Source organism: Pungitius pungitius, chromosome 5, assembly GCF_949316345.1.
Source record: "Pungitius pungitius chromosome 5, fPunPun2.1, whole genome shotgun sequence".
Classification (NCBI taxonomy): domain Eukaryota; kingdom Metazoa; phylum Chordata; class Actinopteri; order Perciformes; family Gasterosteidae; genus Pungitius; species Pungitius pungitius.
This window is the reverse complement of record NC_084904.1, coordinates 276178-297208: the sequence shown is the minus strand read 5'-3', so window position 1 is coordinate 297208 and position 21031 is coordinate 276178. Positions and strand designations below refer to the sequence as shown.

At 43.8% G+C, this 21031-nt stretch overlaps 1 protein-coding gene across 6 annotated transcripts; it reads right to left on the bottom strand.

Annotated features, from left to right (window-relative positions):
- Positions 1 to 10: 10 nt before the first annotated feature.
- Positions 11 to 20868, bottom strand: clip1a (CAP-GLY domain containing linker protein 1a). 6 transcript variants are annotated; one of them, XM_062562136.1, is made up of 26 exons: positions 20567 to 20862; positions 17204 to 17473; positions 15707 to 16254; positions 15258 to 15382; positions 14920 to 15136; positions 14630 to 14827; positions 14441 to 14532; positions 13888 to 13948; positions 11647 to 11751; positions 9649 to 10545; positions 9409 to 9525; positions 9010 to 9067; positions 8850 to 8933; positions 8565 to 8721; positions 8244 to 8409; positions 7901 to 8116; positions 4542 to 6986; positions 3735 to 3824; positions 3472 to 3578; positions 3207 to 3327; positions 3069 to 3112; positions 2413 to 2530; positions 2150 to 2279; positions 1976 to 2025; positions 979 to 1106; positions 11 to 895 (listed from the first exon to the last, which is right to left on the bottom strand). In XM_062562136.1, the coding sequence occupies exons 2-26, from the start codon at positions 17292 to 17294 to the stop codon at positions 667 to 669; spliced, it is 6594 nt and encodes a 2197-aa protein (XP_062418120.1). In that variant the 5' UTR covers positions 17295 to 17473; positions 20567 to 20862; the 3' UTR covers positions 11 to 666. The 6 variants fall into 6 exon arrangements, 5 of the variants coding, with proteins under 5 accessions (XP_062418120.1, XP_062418121.1, XP_062418122.1 ...); XM_062562137.1 differs by having other exon boundaries at positions 17204 to 17404; XM_062562138.1 differs by lacking the exon at positions 11647 to 11751 and having other exon boundaries at positions 20567 to 20861.
- Between the last annotated feature and the right edge of the window lie 163 nt (positions 20869 to 21031).

Below are 21031 nucleotides of genomic sequence, written 5' to 3'. Positions count from 1 at the left end.
TACAGAGAGGTTTGATTTATACATAGTTTATTTTAATACAGATATTCAAAACATTTTTAAAGAAATACAATGAAGTATTTCACAATCTTATTTGTACATTTTTGGAAAGGCCATTTGACTGGAACTGTTTCTTCTTTAACATCAGCCATCAGTTCCTTAATGTAAAATGTTCCTCTTAAAGCAGAACAAAGGTTAAAGGTCATACTGATCCACTTCAGGCAAGAGTGAGAAAACCATTCACAAAACACACATTCTATTAAACCTTTAAAGAGAACATAGCATCTCCAGTCATAAAAAAATAAACTATAGCTCACCAATATCTGCACCAAGTCATTTTTTTTTTCAATCAAGTAATTTACAGTTTCAAATAAACATTTTTAATGATACTATATTATTTTTGTAACTCCCCAACAAGCTGTGCAAACAGGGATATTAATAAATTAAATATCCTCCTCACTCACACATCATTCATGATTACAAACTGCTGTTTATTATCTTTCTGTGCGTTGTCCCTCTTCTTCTCTGGAGAGACGGAGACTATTCTCCTGTAAGAGAACTTGGGGGCTGGCAACAGCAAGCACACGGACAAACCTAAATCCCAACCTCAGCAGAACCGAACACCATGTGCAAATACATTGATTGTGCGAACAAGGGCGGGAAAAAGGCCTAAAAGGTCTGATCGTCGTTACAGGAGTCGGTGGGGTGGCCGAAGACCTCGCAGATGTCGCAGTAAGGCCGTTCCTCGCCCTTGCTGCCGTGGTAGGTGGTGTGTGGAGGAGAGTCGGGCATCTGCATTTGTGTGGGACAGTCCTCGGTGTCGTGGAGGTCGAAGCAGTCGCAGATGTCACAGAAGAGTCTCGGGGGAAGCTTCTTCTTAAGGGGCTCCTTGTCCTGGCTGCAGAGAAACAAAACAAAGATCGAGTGGTTGTCGTCCCTCATACGGTGTTTACTTTGAAGAAAGCTATGGGTGGGACTCACCTGTCATAGTTATCCAGCTCACTTGGATTATTCCCATTGAGAGCAGCATCTACCATTTTCTCCAGTTTGTCCTTGAGTTCCTTATTTTTCCTTTGGAGGTCAACAATGACTGAATTCAGGAACTCAATCTGGAAAGAAGATGCAAAACCGTATCATCATTGCTGCTGCTGTTGAATGATCATCAATGATACAATCTATACCTAAAAATATATTGGGGGTCCCCCCCTGTGACCATTTATTGCACTATGAACCCATCCTATGACTGTCAATGAATGAGAGAATACCCCATAATGTGGATCTAATCTTGACCATGACAAACAGCACTGTGAGTGTGAATGAGTCATCAGAGACAGTAAAACTCCCACTTGTGATGAGCGTCTTACGAGTGAATGGCATCCTTATAATATATATATATATATATATATATATTCTTTGGAAGACATGTTGTAGTTTTAACACAGACTATAAGGTGGTCCACCGGACGAGACGTACGAGTGACAGTGACGGACAAACATGCACAAGTGAAGCTGATGAAAAACATGAACAAACCGCTGCCTGATGGTGTTGTAGCATTGCCAACATCAGAGACAGGGAAGAGGAGTTGGTGTTTAAGAAGAACAACGAGAGAATACAAAAAAGATTCAAATTAGGGCCGACCCACTGCCACACAACACGTTCAAGTCATCAACAGTAAAGAGGACACAGAGGCAGGGAACAGAAGTTCAAACTGATACCGAATCATGAGTGATGTTGACCTCCGCTGTAAGAAATTATCTCTGAAAATGACTGTAAATTTAGACTCATTTCACCTATTTAATAAAAACATGATACACGAGTAGACAAAACTCAGAGGTAACAAAACGGTCTGAGTATGCAGTTGTCATTTCACAATCACCATTGTACATTAATAATTGTCTAACCTTTGGGCTCGGGTCGGAAAGCAGCTTAACAGACATGTGATTAGTATTTTACAGGGTGAGAGAATAAGGAAACACACCTGACTCTCAGAAGCCTCTCTGGCCTCTTTCAGTTGTTCAGAAACATCACCTGGAAGTAAACAGGCAAAAGGTCAAATGAAATGCAGGAGTAGACTAGGTTATCGGGTTTCCCTCTATGGGTCACACTGGAGGCCATAACCAGTGGTGCCATGGGAATATTAAGCCACTCTTACCAGAGCCTGCAGGCAGGTCCTTCTCCAGCCTCTGAACCCGGTCCTGTAGATCAGCCTTGTCCCGCTCCAAGGCCTCAACGGTCCCCTCCAGTCTCTTAACGGAGTCGCTCTCCCCGCGCAGGACAACCAGCTGAGAGGAAAACAACCGCAGCAAACTTTATGTGCACACGTCTGTCCATGCACGATCCCCAAAATGCACTTGCTTGGATTAATGTTTGCCTCCCAGCTGACAACAAGGGTTCCATCATGCATCAGATCCTCACCTCGCTCCTCAGGTTTTCCACCTGCTGGTCCTTCTCTGATATTAAGGCACTGTTTTTATGGATGGACTTTTGGAGGACTGACTTCTCCTTGTCAAACTGCTCCTTCAAGGTGCTCTCACTGTCAAATACACAACATCAAGTGATATACCAAGCTATCAGAGGTACAGCAAACAATCTCCACAGGCAGAAGCAAACTGGCTCCAATCTACCAAAACGGAGTCAAAATAGTTACTACAGTTATAGAATGTAAGACCGTAAATAAAGAAGACATTACAAAAACAACATAGTACATACACCCTATGAAATAAAGTAGGGGCCAATGGAAAAACATACAAAAACATGCAGAATCAGTAGAAACAGCACATATGTGATTATTAAGCAACATAAAGGTGGTCATATTAAGCTGCACATATTGCTTCCGTTTCCCTTCACTGAAGCATGCAGGACGGATGACTTGCATTCCCTGGTACTGAAGGTGTCAAGTACCTCAAGGCATTATTTGGCAGGCTTTGAAGGAACGTTTAATCACAATCAGTAATATTAGCACGTGTCCCACAGGTGAAAGAGTTTGTGTTTATTAATACAAAAGCCTTTCAAAATATTGGTGATATTTGCACGCATGCGAGAAACTGCCCAAATGACAAAAAAGCTCTTACCTCAACTTCAACTGTTTTTTTAGTTTTGAGTGCTCGTCTTTGAGCTAAAAGAAAAAGAAACCTTGTTCAAATGCATTCATGGATGGCAGGTTAACAGCTAAAACTAAATGTTCTTGTATGTTCATGTAAGTGTTGAACCTTCTCAAGATCCCTCAGGGCTTTCTGATCATTATCGATATCCAGAGTCAGCTTGTTGTTCTCTTCTTGTAGCATCTGCATGGACTGCGTCTTTACACAAACTGCCCCTTTAAGCTCCTCACTGAATAGGTACAGATGTTAAAATCATATCATCACATTGATTTGTAGAATCGTCTTTGATACCACAAACTAAATCGTACAATTCAAAATCAGATCTGACAGATTTCCTCTTTACAAGCAGCCAAAACAACATCCAGACACTCACATTTCATGGCATAGGCTCTCCGTCCTCTCACTTTCTATGCAAAGCTGCTCTTTGCAAACATTTATATCCTCTTGGTATTTGGAAAGAGTGTTCTTCAAGGTTTTAAGCTGAAAAGAAATAAAAAAATCATTCCACACACACACACACACACACACACACACACACACACACACACACACACACACACACACACACACACACACACACACACACACACACACACACACACACACACACACACACACACACACACACACACACACCTCGTCCTTCTGCTTGGAGCCCAGGAGTTCTTCCACAGTGGACTGGGCTTGGTTCCTCTCCTGCATGGCGGTGGTCAGCTGCTCCGAGACCTAAACGGTGCACGATCAGAACATTTGCGAGAACAACCAATTGTTGGATGAGATGAATCCAATATTTCTTCTACAAACCAGAATAAGAAAGGTGATTAAATCTATTCGTAATGTATTGTTTGACGTAAGCCAATGATTTTTGTATATTTTAAAAATATTATTAAAAGAAATGACTGCATGCTTCACTAGTTTCTACATTTCAGATTTAGAATTAAGTATTCAAATGTCATTTCGATGTTCGTTTGAAATGTCCAAATTCTGATTAAGAATTAACATAAAGAGTTAGTTCACACTCTAAAACCCTGTGGTCTCAGGACGGATGCTTCCAAACCCCCGAAAGCTGCTTTGTGTCAACATCTCATTACTTAACATTCTCCTCATGTGTAATTAACCAGAGAGATTTGGCAAAATAACCTTACAAATTGGACTGAATGATGACAAAGCAGATTATTGGGGTTATAATTTCTAAAAGCTATACGTCGATTTCAAATGGAATATGAAACGTGATGAAGATCACCTTGGACCTCAAGTGTTAAATTGGATCCCGTTTTGAGTCCACAGGGAAAGGCTGGGAGCTAAAGGGTCATTTACAGCAGTAAGTAAATGGAAGATGAAACTTAGACACCAAAATAAAAGGGAAAGGAAAGGCCAGCATGCAGTGAGAAGGCGACACACCCCCAGCCACCGAGTCAGTGATTACTACTGGAGGAGGAATACCTCAAGCTGCTTAGAAATGGCATTTTTTAGTTGGGCCTCCAGCATGCTGACTTTGTGGTTGGCTTGGTCTCTCTCCTCCTGCAGGGCGCCCTTCGCAGCGGTTAGGTTTGAGATGTCCGAGGTCATCTCCTCTCTCACAGCAGCAGAAGCAGAAACCTCCACAGCGGCGCTCCTGCACTGGCTTTCCAAAAGCTCCTTTTCTGTTTGCAGGCCCCTGACATCTCCTTCCAGCTCCTTCTGGGTAGCGTGCACGTTTTCTATCTCTGCGAGGAGCCTGGTCCGTTCTAGGAGCCACTCCTCCTGACTTGTGTGGAGAGAAGAAATGTTCTTCTCCAACTTGCACTGTTCAGCTAAAAGGTCTTCTTTCTGCGTGGTCAGGGAGGTCATCCGTTTGCTCATTTCTTCTATGTTAGATAATAACTGCCCTTTATCTTCTATCAAATCACTAGTTTCTTGCTCTCGCTGCTTCAATTGAGTCTTCAAAACCTCCACATCCATCAGACAGGCTTTCTTCTGCTTGTCCGCATTCGTAAGGTTAGAAGACATGTCTTGGTTTTCTTGCTTAACTTGGGACAACGTTCTCTGCAGATCCTCAAGTTGTTTGGACACAACATCCTTGTCAGACAGGACTTTATCTCGTTCACTGGACTCGGCCTGTAACTGGGTTTGCAGAAGGTGCTTGGCCCCCGACAATGATTGCGTCTGACATTTTAACTCCTGGATCTCCTGAAGCAGACGGTGGTTGTCTTTCTGCAAGCATTGCACTTTGTCGTTAGCGTCATTCTGCAGCGTTTGCAGACGCTCACAAGCTTTTTTCAGGTCATCAACCTGTTGAACAAGTTGAGAATTAGCCTTCTCATAATCCCTGTTCAGTTTACTGTACTCTTGCACAGCGTCGCTGTTGCCCTTTGTAAGGATTTCAATGTCGGCGGCGTGTTTCTGCAGGTCACTTTGTAGCTCGGCCTTTTCTCGCCTCAAAGAGGACGCCTCGGCTTCGACTCGGTCTTTTTGCCGTTTGGTTTCCTCCAGCTCGGCTGTCAAATGAGACCTCTCTTGAGTTAAGAGGTCGTTGGCTTTTGAGAAACCTTCCAACTGGCCCTCGTTTGTTCTGACGTCACTGGCTAGCCGATCACATTCAAGGGAAAGAGCATTATTGTCAGATAGGCTTTTTGTGAGCTTCTCTTCCATCTCTCCCGCCAAACGCTCATTATCCATCTTCTGCTGCTCTAGTGCTGAATCCAGGCTCATCTTTTCTTTTCGTAGAACATGTAGAGCCATCTCAATTTTGGAATTCTGAAGGCGAAACGCTTCTTTCTCTTGCTCAAAAGATGATACCGCTTCTTTAAGTTTCTCATTGGACTGTGAGAGTTGTTCTGAGGAGACTCTGAACTTCTCTTTGATTTCTTCCAGCTCGCCGAGGAGCACTTCTTTCTCATTGCAGACTTTCCTTTGGATTGCAATCAAGTCTTCTTTCTCTTGAAGAAGGTGAAGCCTCTCGGAGTCAGTCACCTGACTGCTTGTCTTGACCGAGTCAAGCATCTGGGCCAGACTCACTTTGGTGGCTTGAAGTTCTTCACATTGACGGACAGAACTCTCCAAATCCTTCTTGGCAGCACTCAGTTTATTCTGGAGATCCTCCTTCACCGCTTCAAGGCTCTGTTTGTCCACCAAAGTGGCACCGAGGTCAGAAGACATGCCCTGCTTCTCTTTAGTCAGTGCTTCAGTGAGGGCTTGCAGCTGGGTGTTCCTCATTGTTAGATCTTCTTTGTCCAAGTTCAACGATTTAAGTTTTTCCTGCAACTCAGCATTCTTGGCGTCGAGCGATTTTTTGGCATTTCTGGCAGAATCTCGCTCTAAAATGAGATTTTCCTTCTCACATGTGAGCTTTGATGTTCTTTCCTTCAGGTCATCTACAAGACGGTTCTTCTCTTTGCAGACGTTTTCATAATCCTCTTGTAGTTGCTTATTTATAATCTCCACTTTCTGGGTGTCCTGCTGATATTTAAGGAGCAAGTCGGTCGTCTCTGCACGGTTCCTTTGAAGCTCCTCCATCTGGGCCTTGTGTTCACCTTCGGCATGCGTCAGGTTTTTGTTTTCAGCCTGTACTTCCTGAAGAAGACCTTTAAGCTTCTCCAGCTCCTTGTTCAATGAAATACTTTCTTCATCCGAACACTTGTTTTTGGCAATTACCTGCTGTAGATTTCTGGAAAGCTGGTCTCTAGTAATGAGCAGCTCTTCATTCTGGACAGAAAGCTCCTGGTGAGTAATCTCAAGGGCAGAGAGCTGAGTTTGGATTTCTGAACAACGTTGATCCAGTTTGCCTTTCTCGCCTTTGACTTCTTCCCTTTCCTTACACGTAATTTCCAACTCTAGACTCTGCTTTTCCAGTTGATTGTTCAAATGTTCAACATCATGCTTGTGGGAGTCAAGCTCAGCAGAAAGACACTGGGAAAAATAAAGTTGAAAGAAAAATAGCAGGGGAATATATATATTTAAATATATACACCTGGAAAACTGAACCAAGCAGATATGTCCAATTGGAAAGGTTAAGCTGCAGGGCATCAAACGGGCCAAAGATCACACCACAGCATTCACCAAAATGGTTTTCAGCTAAATGTAAAAAGGTAGAACATTTTCACTTCAGAGTTGACTTACTTTTAATGCTTTTATTATTCAAATTGATGCCAACAAGCTTATAAAACCAAAGAGTGGCTCATGGCCAGGGACAAAGACACAAATATCTACACTCAATGATCAGGGACCATTGTCCCAATCCTTTCAATCTATTGGTGTATGATACAATATTACATATTATACAATAGAAACTAAAAAAACACAAACCATTCTGTTAGGAAGTGAAAGTGTTCTACTTGAATGAAACGTCAGGCTTATAAACAATGCAAGCAGGGGTAAAAAGCCAAAGTAGTGGAACATTTTAGAAAACAGCTGATTCCACTTGAATTCTCCTGAGATCCATTCAGCCACAAGACAACTCGTTAAGTATCTAAAACGGTTTTCTTTAGCTTGTTCTATAATCATAAATGCTCCTAAAATACATTAAAAACATTATCGTTCTACCCCTGCATCCATATGACCAGTGGTACCAGTGGTACCAGTGGTGGTACCACTGGTGGTACCAGTGGTGGTACCAGTGGTGGCGGTTATGTTGGGGGAGCAGTAAGGAACTCATCACAAATGTATGTCTTTATATATGTATGATGGTAATAAAGCATGACAATCTGTATGAATCACTGATGTTAAAAAAAGACCAAAATCTTTTAGGTAAATATTAATTCACCTAAAAGATGTAAAATCAAACCGTTGATCCGATGTGTGCATCTTGGAGGGTTTGTGCTTACCTGAGCTCGTTCCTTGTACTCCTGCAGCTCTGACACCATCTTCTCCAGCTCCAGGTTTTTGTCCTTGCTGGAGGAGAGGTCCTGCTTCAACTTGTTAACCTGACTCTGCAGAACCTCTACTTCCTCAACATGAAGCTCGGAAACCTGAGAGATGGATTTCTCCTGTGAGGCCTTGAGTTGCACAACAAGGGTCTCGCCCTGTTTAACGCTCTTCTCCTAGAAAACAAGACATTTGAAAGATCATTAATAAGCAGACCGCGACTTAAGTATACCCTTAAGTGAAAGGTTTTTTTTTTCAATGCTTGGTAAACAAAGTTCATAACTGCAACATAACAATACTCACCATGTTTGCAATAGTCTCCTGAAGGCCCCTTATTTGAGACTGATGTGCATCTCTGGTCTCCATCAGCTCCTGCTCTCTGCAGGACCTTTCTTGCTGGAGTTGTTCATTCGAGTGAGCCACCTTCTCCTTCTCCTCAGATAGTTGACTCTGCAACTCCTCAAGCCTCCTGAGTGACCACATAAAAAAGGCATTGGACCAGGATGTTCAGCGACAACTGACAAACACACAGACTACAGCAGGGGATCAAACCAAGGACATCAGTATCTTAGCATCTCATCATGGTTGATGTAATGGGTTTTGTGGATTCATGTAGAAGGGCACCTTTCTTTCTGTTTGAGATCATCATTCATTTTGGTCAGCTGTACTGAACTATCACCAGATGTCTTCATCATGTCCGACATATCATTTTCCAGCTTGCATTTGTCCTTTGAGAGTTGCTCAAGTTTTTCATCTGCAGCCTTTAGTTTCCTCTCGAGCCCTGAGTCGAGAAAAGACAACTTTGTTCATAGCTGCTATGGTATTTTTAAGGTTCAACCACAAATGGGGAAATAGCATTGTGTTTAGCAACGTTTGACAACATGCAAGATGAATTCAGTGTGTTCCCACCAGCAAGTTGACTTCTCAGAGACTCTGATTGGCTCTTCAGAGATGTGCACTGCTCGTCCTTCTTACTGAGCTTCTCAAGTGTTTCTGAAACAAAGCTAACATTTCAGAAGCTGGAAGCCTTAATGCACAAACAGGAATTATACAAATGCTGGTAATTTACCTTGCATAGTGTTTGATGATATGGTCTGCTCCTCTGTGTTATCAGCCAACTTTTGTTTCTGTGGGGGAAAAAAATGCATAAAATGTTTCTGTATATTTGGAAACATTTCCAAGTATAAATGTCAGAGGTGGTTGATTCATATTTTTCAGATACTTTGTTTATTCCTCATAGCAGCTGATACATGACTCAGTATATTTGAGCTGTTCTTAGCTCATTTAGATATTAAAGATTGATATCTTTGTATATGTTGGCCAATAAGTAACAAGATATGGCAGTACAGAAAAGCCAGATATGAATCAGGTCGTCTTTTTTTAATCAAAGAGCACTGAACTTGAAAATGATACGACTTCAATCCCCCAAACCAAAATGCAGTATCAACTTCCAAAACATAAGTCCCACCAGGCCTCCAAGCTCCTGTTCCAAGGCCTCCTTCTCCTGCTGTAGGGTGGTCAGGCTCTTCTGTAAAGAGAGGACTTCCTGCTGTCGGCCCTCCAACTGTGAGCTCAATGCATTGACCTGCACACGTCAGGTGAAAAGGATTGTAAAACAAAGGCATTGTCTAGAAATGAAGTGTTAACCCAACATAAAGGACACAACTTTGCTCAAACGTGGGCCCCAATGAGGGGAAGAAGAACCCACCTGGGCACCCTGGTTGTTCCCTTGACTCTGAACCAGCTCTAATTGACTCTTCAGGGTCACAAGCTCCTGGTTGCCTTGTGCTACTTGGCTACGCAAAGCCGCCATTTCTGAAATCTGCTCTTTGGTTTCTCGCTCCTTGTCTTGGGCCTGCTGCGCCAACATTGCTTCCTTCTCCTCGAGCTCATTCACCTTAACTTCAGCATTATGGAGTTTTCCAAGAACTTCTTCCATTTCCACAAGGTGCTGCTCCTCTGCTTTTTCCACGCTGGACCGCAGTGACTCTTCCAGGCGTTCCTTCTCCTCAATCAAAGAACCCAGCTGAGCCTTCAGGGCCTGCGCCTCCTGAGCCGCGGCCTCGTGTTTGACTCGGGCCTCCTCCACGGCGAAATTCTGCTCAATCTTCAGTCTCTCCAGTTCACTTTTGGTTTCGATAAGTTCTTTCGTCTGGGCATCTGCGCCATTGCTGAAGGACCCCTTCAGCCCCTCCAGGGCTTGCTGGTGAGAGGCAACAACGGATTCCAACTTGGAACGCCACGAATCCACGATATCCGCATTCTCCTTCTCAGCCTGGCTGATGCGCATCTGCAGCTGTTCGTTGTCACCAGAGAGGCTCACGGATGTCGCCTGGAGGCGGGCAGCTGCCTCGCTGTGGGCCTTTTCTTGGGCTTCCATCTTCTCCTTGTACTTGGTTAGCTCCTCTTGCTGCTTAACTTCTTGGGAAGCCAACTGATCCCTCAGAGACGTTATCTCCTCCAGAAGGGGGGACAGAGGAGAGGTTGCGTCCTCGGAGCCTTGCTGGGTGCCGAGACGCAGCTGCAGGTCAGCTACCTCTCTCGAGCGCAGAGAAAGGTCCTTCTCAAGGTCCATTATACGGGATCGCTCCGAAACAGTAGCAACCTTTAAGATACAAGGACATCTTATATTCAAAAGATGCTTTGGACGTGCAGAAGCAATGCACAGACAGTGTGTTAAAGCCGTGATCCTACTTTTCGGTTACTGAAAAAAATGAAGAAATAACAAGATTGTTAAACAGCAATTATAGACACTTGGTAAGAGCTAAATTAAAAGAAAAGTTTTTGCTTGCATAATGAGGACGGCATGAAATACAGTGATCAAAAACAAGGTGTTATGCTGACCTCTCGTGGCTATAATGGAAGTGAGCACTGAAAGCATGTGTGGAGCTATAGTAGCGTGTAAGACTCATCGCCCTCAATCACTGAACTCATGGTTACATGGACCACATGACTAAGGACAGGTACGAAGCAAGAAACCCTGAGGGAGCATCAACATCAGCTGTCTCCCAGATCCAGTGTTTGATGTTCTCAAGCATATTTTTGTTTTTACTTCTTCAACCGTATATTTAAAAGCTTGTCTAATCTACATTTTTTTGATCAAAGAGTAGTTCAAATGTAACCTGTAGAAACTGTGGACATGTATTTAAAGAAATGGGTTTGCGTTAAAACGCTTGATGGCTAGAATATGGCAGAGCAGCCAAACGATGCATAGTCTGGGAGGTGGAGAAGGTGGGAGACTAACACCAGATACGCAGGGCTAATGGATGCTAGGACACACTAGGGCAGTAGAACACAGGGTAACAGAGACAATGATTTGTCCGTCTGGTTAAGCAGCGACTCCGGTAAAGCAAGGGCGAGTTCCGGTTGGGTAGTTCATCTCAATTTAAGAAAATAAAAAGGTAATGGAAGATGATACTCAATTATTCTGTGGCTAAACCCACAAATTGTAATTCAAAAGTTGAAAATCGAACTGCACTGGATGGATTATTTTGAGCATTCAAATAATGCACAATATATGCATTTGTTTACTATTGAATTATATGTTGTTAATATTTAGAGTAGTTTTCTTGTGTGACGCCTGGCGGATGCTCGCTCACACACAAAGCAACGCTCCAGCTGTTCCCCTCGGAGGACACGTTTTACCTCTATCCCCGGCACGGGCCCCCTTTTCCAACGCAGCACACTACAGAGCAGAATTCATTACCCTATGGTCTTCTAACTCTCTTTGGAGTTTCTCAGCTTTGGTCTTTTCAAAGAGTAGGCTCTGTTCAAGCTCCTTAATGTGGGCATGCTCCAGTCTGGTCTGCGTCTGTTAGTAGACAAGGGGAAGAGGAAGAGAACACACCAGTGCCACCATCACATGCCAGCCCAATGAAGACAGAGAGGGAGTGAGACAGGAGAGGATGGTCGAGGAGAATGGGGATGGTCTGTGTAGGAGTATTTGGGAAGGCTATTCGGTGGATGTAGGAAGGGAGTGAAAATGGGAAGACACCCCATGCAGAGCTTTCAGGTTGTGCCATAAACAGCTGTGCACAGGGAGTTTGGGGGAGAAATGCAAATGGGGACATACAAGCAACCAAAGAGGGGCCAATGTGTTATGAGAATGTCGATGGAGGCAGTTTATAAGTAACCATGCAAAATTGACACCTGATGAACAAAGCACATTGATTGTTGTGATAAATTGAGAATCCGATAATGTGTCAAGCCAGAAAGTATATCACCTAAAAATGACTTCACCACGTCATGAGAAAGCAGTGATGGCAGTCTCCTGACCGCTACACATAGAAAATATGTTGTTATATTGAATGAATAAATCAAAGCCCCAAAGACATATCTGAATTGATTGATTGTATTTTAAACTGTACCAACAGCAGGTCTTGATTTTATATTGGCAAAATGATGTAGCCTTTAGCATTATCAACCCCGCTGCTTTCTCTCCTTAGTGATAAAACCATTGTCCACATTGTATACAGTAAATATTGTAATATAATCCACCAGTTATCAGACACCATGTGCAGGATTTATGGCCAACTTAAATCAAATCAGTACCATAAAAGCAGAAAGCATTTCTATTTGACTTTGTTGTTACTGTGGACTATGATAATTGTGTAATGACAACTTACTGAATAGTTTCATGGCCAAATTTGGAGATTATTGTCTTGCATCTAACTATACTGTCTTATATACTGACTTAAAGTTTCATTTAAAAAAAGAGCACACATTTGAAATGTTATGCCAACAGACAGGACCAGAGTATACATTTAGTGTTTGATGGACACAATCCGACTAAATCAGTTGTCATGACTGAACAATGTATGTATAAAATCAGTATAAATAGGACAAGAAGAATAGGATTAGAGCAAAAATTACTGCCTGCCAGACTTTACTCATATTTTTAGGGCTCAATGTACATTTTTGGGCTACTTTGACTTTACCTGAATGCACCGTTGTTCATTGACCACGGAGGTGAAGTAGAAACTGGCATACAATTAACAAATTGAAAGCACTTAAATTGTACTTGTAATGGCTCTTCTGGATGGATCTATAGCAAGTTGTAAATCAGCTTGTTGTTTCTTGTTCTTCTGGGTTTGTATCCTTATGGTTGAAATGCACTTATTGAAAGGCGCTTTGCATAAAAGCGTCAGCTAATATGACATTTAAAGTAATGTAGCCCGGCACATAAATCTTTGAATCACCATTACACTATTATTTGGAGTAGTATTTTGTGTTATTACTATTTCATTGCGTAGGCAAACAGAATACGGGTCTGTGACTGGACAGTGGAATGACAAGGGAGCATCTCCAGTGGTTCCATGCTGAGCACTGGGCCAACATACAGGACGAGGAAGAGAAGGAAGAAGAACCAATAACATCACTGAACAGGGAGGTGTCAAGGGTCAAAGCACAACATTAGTAATTACTCCTCCAACAGCTTGAAGTCAACAAAGCATTTTTGAGTTTGGCCGATAAGACAAAAGGTTTTGTTGGTGTCTTTCAAGCTGCATGCAAGTTTTTAATATATCCACACCTGTGAGTAAGCAATTAATTGTTAGTATACAAGTTTAAAAAGAAGATAAAGGGATATTCTAACCCTGTAGCCCTCAATTATAAACATCTAGTTTGGGGTGGTTGCCTTCAGGGTAATTGAGACGGTCCCCTGTGTGGCACTGTTCAGAAAGAAATACCATGAATTGCATTGAATCAGACTTCATTGTCATGGAAATTGAGCAAGGTAATTCACTGATATGCTAGAGTTGAACTAATGTTCAGAATGAAAAAAGCAACTGCTGCTTCTGACTGAAGAAACAAAAAGATAAATCAGACAAAACAACCACTTAGAAAAAGAAAAGAAATGTTCAATGTAATGGTATTTATCTACTTGATCAATGTTTGGTTTTTCAAACAGGGATTCAATGAAATGAGTGGATTGGTGTCGTGCTTTTACCTCCAGGTCTCCTTTGGTGATGCAAGCTTCCTCCACGCGGAACTGAAGGTCCTCCACCTTCCTGCTCAACAGAAAATAATCAACATGTGGGAGCTGCTGCTGTTTTGACATAACAGGAGAACTAACAACCTATAACACACATACTTCACACAAATTCTGAATATATGACCACATCAGTACGTATTTGGTTCTGCCTTGTCATCTACGCCCGAGCTGTTCTGCACCACTGGAAGCATTTGGGATGCTAATGCAAGACGATGCCAGTGTCTAACTGTCCATGCAAAGACGTGTACTGATAGTGACGGATGGTTTCCATTGCTAACATGAACACGTGCTCTCTAGACTCAAATGGATCTCTGTTAAGGAGTATACTTTGCCTTTATATGATATTTAATATAAAGATACGAGACAAAAGGGATATCAATTTGTATTTCTGGCGCAGCATGTCCTCTTATTCAACAAACAAGCCCCATCCAATGGAAACAATAGATGCTGATGGACTGCAAGGGGCGACTAGATATCTTTGACTGGTGGTGCCTCTGGGAATCCTTACCTACGCTCCTCCTCCAGTTGATTCAGCAGGTCAACTTTGTCTTTGTCTGCAGCTTCTACCAAGGCACGTAACTGATCCATCTTGGTCTCCATCTTCAAAAAGAAAAAAACAATCATTGTTGATGACCAGGCAACTCTTCTGCATGACGATCAACAGGAGTGTTATTACTGAACCACCGGGAGCGCTCACCTGCTCCTGTTCGTCCCTGAGCAGGCCAATCTCTTGCTCCACCTCTCCAACGTGGCCCGTAGCCCTGGCAACTTCCGCTCTCTCCATGTCCCTCTCAGCCATAAGCTGCTCAATGTGCTGCTGCTTCTCCTTCAGCGCCTCCTGCAGGGCTGTGGTGCCTGAAATCTTGCGATTATACCGCGACGATGTCTCCGTTAGCTTTGGAGAGACAGATTACGAGCCTGGTCAGACGGGGGCCGTGCGCATGGCATCGATAATGACAGATGAGACCGAGCGTGTCCCCGCCTCACCAGGCCTGTGCGGCTGGGCTTGGCGCTGACCGAGGATGCCACAGAGCTCATGGTGCTGATGGAGGAGGCACTGGGGCTCCGCTTTAGCCCCGATGGCGTGGCCGCTGCTTTGCGAACGGTGGTTTTTGCTTTGGCTGGCGTGGTGGAAGGGAAGCCGATGCGAGTGACTTTGTGCACTGGAGCAAATAAGCCATACTTGGGCTGGCACTGAAAATATCTGGGCACACATAATGGAACACAGATATAATGATGTGTATAATTTAAAGCATAGTCTACATGGGGTTAACGCGTAAAATAACTTTTCTTTTAAATATTTGCAGATCCAGGGGCTTTTGTACCTTGTGCCTGCCACCGCCCCGTCATTCTTTCCTAAGGGCTCATCCAGTTCCACGCCGCACCACTCGCCTTTAGCAAAATCGGTTTCTCCAAGGAAACGTACCACTCCTGCCTTCGTACCACCAACCTGAGAAGAAAAGTCAAAATATTACCAAACATTTGATCTCCTCAACTGATAAGAGCGGCCAAAAGAGTAATCAGCTTTGACTGGTGATAAACCCTTAATGAGATAATTCCACACACAAACATGTACCAGCTTTTAACAGAATGAGGCCAAACTATTAAAGCAAATTGTTTTAACAAAATGTTCAGGGTGTATACACTGAAACACATAATCAACACTGTTTCTATTACTTTTATGCAGTCATTTCCCTGAGATTACTAGGAAGAGGAGAGCGTGCTTAGTCATGCGGTGGAATAGAACTAGAGTATCGAACTAAAACAACGTTACCAATACACGGTCGCCCATCTTCAGTTCCCTTTCCCCCTTCTTGACTGATCCCGTCTCGGAGAGGTTGGACACAGATTCACTGTTTGTGCGTGCGAGGTTGGAGGGGGGTGTAGCCGGTGTTGCAGGTGCAGCGGGTGCAGCAGAGGAGGCCTTCTTGGTGGTCGAGGGTAATGCTGACTTTGTGGCAGGCGTGTGCGAGGATACGCTGCCGACTGAAGGCGTGGGTGAGGCAGCGCGGGACGGCGGCGCCGTCTGAGTGCCATTAGCCTCCCCTTCTGTGAGGGACAACTTTGACGGGCGGGTGAATATTCCTCGCAGGGCTTCACACTGGAAATAGCGCACCCCTGCCACTGAGCCGTCGTTCTTCCCAATCGGCTCATCTAGAACGATCCCAGCCCACTGTCCCGGGGCAAACTGGGCATCTCCCAAAAAGCGTATGTGGCCAGGTTTGTTCCCGTTTACCCAGACACGGTCCCCGACCTGGAAGCTCTGCTCAGCATCTCCTCCGCCGACCCGTGCATCGGATTTGTCGACCGCATTTGCTTTAGCTCCAATTGAAAAATAAGAGGGGATCGTAAATTATCTTTAATCTTTTATTAGTTTATACGTGTTCACTTAGCAACTCAAAAAAATGTAATAAAACAAACCTTTCCACATGACTTCCAATTGTTCGGGTGTTAAAATAAAATTCCACAGTGACAAGAAAGCATGATAATCTTACTGCTGTGGAAAAATCATTCAAATTCTTACTTTTGTTTTGAAAAGATCTTCATGTACAGCTGGGATGCTAAAATCCCCTTAATGGCTTCCATATGAGACCTTGAGCCCCTTACTGAAAAGCTAAGCTAACTAGCACTGAGCCGCAAAGTGTTTCGCTGGCATTCCTTGAGGAGGATCATGTGACACTTCAAAATCTGCCCGTCGCAGTAAAGTCAACCCATGGACCAAGATATGCAGTGTTTTACAACAGCACAATCTTTACCCTTAGCCAAGGTCAGGATACTATTTCACATTATTGTTCACCTTTCCAATAATCTGAAATACATCCCACATGATCACATTATTTAGGCAGCAATTGTTGCAGCTTTTATTTTGCCAGATGGCTGCAGAATAAAAAATATATAGCTGGCAAGTGATGTCATTTATCAGTTATATCCATGCAATCAAAGTTACAGCTTTTATAGCTGAAGCTCCTCGCAAGAGAGACGACGACATGAAACCAGTCACTGCAACCTTCAGGGTGTTATGACATGACCTAGGACCAAGCTCAATGTACAACAGGTCTGTTGGAAGAAAGCTGGACACAAAGTGTGAGTTGTTTTTTTTCAACTACAACATAAAATTAAAGCGACATAAATTTTCTATTGTAAAACACACACAAAATTAACTTTGTACCAGAACCACAAGTATAAAGCAAAAGAAAAGCAAGGTTATTGAATACTGCACTGCTAAAGGTTCACTACAGGTGGAAGAGGCTGCACAAGGGGGGATTCCTACCTGTGCTGGGGTTGGTCTTGGGTGCTCCCGTCCCAGGAGGCCTTCCTATCTTGCTGGGCCCTTTGATCCCACTGGGCTTGGCTGTGCTCATGTTTCCTCCAGCGATGGCTTAGACCCACAAGGCTTTGCGTTGTAGGGTACAGGCTAACCCCGGACCATCAAAACAACCAGTCGCAGCTCTGCCCTCTTAAAGTTTCGTCTCTCCTCGCCAAAAGAAAAAAATATATTAAAAAAAGCAAAGGGGAAAAAGGGCTGGTCACAAAAAGGTCCCTGTTTGGAAGGGGAAAAAAGAAATATTACTCAAATAAATCAAACAAATTTCTCATTTAGGCAAACGTACCATATTTTTCTGTCTCTGCTCTGAATGTCCCAGAAAGCAAATATTTAAGTTACGAAGTAAATGATTGAACAGCGACAGATAAAGCTATATGTGCTATATGTGCATTGACCTTGTTTGTGGAGGCATTTTGTTTCTGTTATGACAACAAGCTCCTCAGCACACATCACGTCACTGTGAAGACCTAAAAATATCCTGTCAAAGGCCAGCAGATATGCAGTCTGTGTCACTGCCATTACCAACTTCTGAACAGCTTTTCATCTGTGACCTTGACCACAAAACAAACACTCGCTCACTCAATCTATGAATCTGGCATATGAAATTGTTTAAATCTGCTTGGCAGTTTTCCCATAAAAAAGGATTACTGTGGAAAAAAGATCAGAATCAGCAGCAGATTATCCTGCCAGATTAACTCAAAGAACTGATTGGCTGAAAGTACTATTTAAACATGTTGTAATCAGTTTGACAATATGACCTAATGTTACATTATGGTTTTCATACTACTTTTGCTTGGACTGATGAAATGCTGTAAAGATTCCATCTACAGTCAGACCTACAGCCTACACAGCATGGACAGGTGTATGGAAAGTGAAGGACACCCATGATGACGACATATTGTGACCTTGCAGTTGGTTAAAAAGTGTGTGAATAGCAAAGAATTACACGTTATATCACTCAGCATTTGCTTTTCCCCCCTAATGGGTGAGAAGTGTAACTCCTGCACCTCGTCGACTCTCCGGTGAATGCAAACTGTTTTGAGTCACTTTTAAAGCAGAGACGCTTGACCTCAAACTGCAAAGAAATACGTTATCCAACTTGTTCAACAGCCTCATACAAACCCATGTTTAATTCATGAAAGACTACAAGAGCTACAATGTGCAGGTTCATCAAAGGGATCGAGGAGACTGCAAAACCCCCTCCTAGATAGTTCTCAACGGCTAATAAAAGGCGGGTCATCAGAACGCACTGACCCAGTTCATAGGCAGCGTTTGAATGATGCCGATTGGTTCCCTCGGGTCAAGAAGAGGTCTGAGACGAAAAGCTTTTCAATAGCTGAAGACGACATGATGGAGCCTAGCCAAACATTTAGTAATTAATTTGGCACAAAAACTAAAAAGGAAGACATTGAAAAATGTCAGATTTGATGAATATCCATCAATGACCCGCAAAGCCTGTGGAATATGACTGGTGTGTGTTAAAGCCCACTGCATTATGATGCCCCAGTTCAACGCCAGCGGGCTTTACTGCGACTTGTGTGAGCATTAACCCGAGGATGTTTCTGCTCCGAATGGTGCACTGGACCCAAAATGATCCACTTACTCTGGAGAATTTCCCACTACAGTGACGTTAATCTTTTGCCACAGACAGTCGCTCTAATCTGCAGCTAGGAAGAAAGCCAAAAGTAAAAAAAGTAAATCACTATAATCATTTATTAAAAACAAAACTCTTAAAGAGATTAAACGTATGTGTATCTGAACTACCTTAATATTTCAGGTAGTTGGGATTAATGTTTTGGGATGTTCATACACAAATAGAAACAGGAAGATGGTAGCCTGTAAAACAGAACTGAGACTTCTCCAAATGACTGCTTGGATCCTCTGAGCCTCCCAAGCACTTTGTAACCGATGGCAGTGTGTCACCGATTAAGAAAGTCGGTTTGAGTACAAACTGATTTCCTTAGAATGTTGGTCTATTTGATCTAAAGCTACAACCGCAGCTGCTTACTATGCCTCTACATCTTGGGAAGTGTCTTCACAGACGTAGGCCTCACTCCCACACTCCTGTCATCACAAGGGCAAATCTACATCTTCCTTTTTGAGGAAACATCTGCCGGGATGATTGTGTACCCTGCTGGCGCTGACAAAGGAAAGCGTAAAAAAGCAGGACATGATCACAGAAGAGGAACCAGAAGCCTTCTGCACCGGTATTGTACTGTACTATTGGTACCGTTTTCAAATGAACATCCCTCATTTCCCCAAGTGGAACTAAAACCTTTCACCTGCCCTGTCCTAGACGTGTCCCAGCACTTAGTCTGGCCCAGGCCCAACTAAAACATTACTTTAATAACTCAACAGTTTAGTAGTCGAGGTTTTCAACACTCCCCGAACCTCCAGAGACGATAGAGCCAGCTAAAAAAACATTTTTACCAGTCACATCAATCTTAAACTCCATTGAAACGGGGTAAAGAGAAGTAAAAAGAAGACATTCAGAAAGTTGCATGTAGCCTCTCAGATCCCCCCCTTCACTGCGGTCACGTTACTCGTGCAGCACAAACAAGTATAAAAGGCTTTGACGTTAACCACGAATGCCGAAGGCCTTTATACACAGACCGGTGGTTGTACTGACGCGTTCCCCGGTGTCCCCGTTAAGGAAGGTCTCCGGAGGCTCGATGTGGCCCTTTTAAGGAGCCTCGCGGCTAACGGCGTGATGAGGTGGCACATCTGGTAAAGAGCTAAGCGCCTTTAAATCAAAACACCGCAGCTAACTTACCTTACTTATTACCTTACTTATTTAATGAACCTTCCTGAGAAGGGGGGGGGGGGGGGGGGGTGATCCTGTTCATGGTGACGTTTGCCGGTCACTGCACACATGTGCATAACGTTAGATCCGAGCAGCCCAGCGACTGAGCACAAACACGGCGGTAAACACAGCGGTGAAGCCCGCCAGTCTCCGCTATGTGCCCGACGCTCCAGCAGGACACACTGCTGTTACAAGTTCACAGCCCCCCCACACAATCACACGGATCAGCACCAGTCAACTCTAACGAGAAGATTGACAAATCATGTTGTTGTTGTTAGCAGTTTTCCCACCGCGCTGTCACCTGGACCCTGGATCCCAGCCCGTGGTCACGATAACATGCGGCATAGCCGATTATGGTCCGTTGCTAAGTAACGTTAGCAGCGAGGCCCGAAAAATACGGCCAACCGTGACCAGAACCAAGGGAAGACAGCTAGGTTGGCTAACGATAGCTAAACCAACACCCCCACAAGTGCCATTTACACTAACGGTACCCGGAAAACTCTCACCTCGCGGTGCGTGTCCCGGTGTTATCAGCAGCGAAAGAACCGGCAAGTTTACCGGAAACGCACGACCTCAACAACGTGAGCTAAAGCTAACGCTGAGCTGATATGTTTCCGTACTGCCTCCGTCCACTCGGGAGGAAATACACAGCTAGCACGACGAGTGACTGCTCCGCTTCAGACGGATCAGAGCCGGGGATAAGAGGCCCGGGGGCCGGGACCTGTCCACCTATCCGCCGGGAAACGTCAGCGGGGAGGGACGGAGCAGAGAGGAGATGTTCGGTGCGATGCAGCACTCCCTCCCTTGTGAGAGGGACGAACTATTCCACCACACACAAACTTTATAACCTGGCTTAATAAAGTCCGGAAGTTAAACGGGGGTCTCGTCAACCTGAAATGAGCTACTATTTTGCGTTCGTTTTAACTTATTGTCCAACCAACAATGTTATTTTATTGAAGGATACAACGTTC

Coding starts and splice junctions, on each gene's coding strand:
- clip1a (XM_062562136.1), bottom strand. CDS start 17,294: ATGAGCACAGCCAAGCCCAGTGGGATCAAAGGGCCCAGCAAGATAGGA. Junction 8,934..9,009: donor ATCATCAAACACTATGCAAG/GTAAATTACCAG, acceptor GCTTTGTTTCAG/AAACACTTGAGAAGCTCAGT. Junction 2,026..2,149: donor GGACCTGCCTGCAGGCTCTG/GTAAGAGTGGCT, acceptor GTTTACTTCCAG/GTGATGTTTCTGAACAACTG.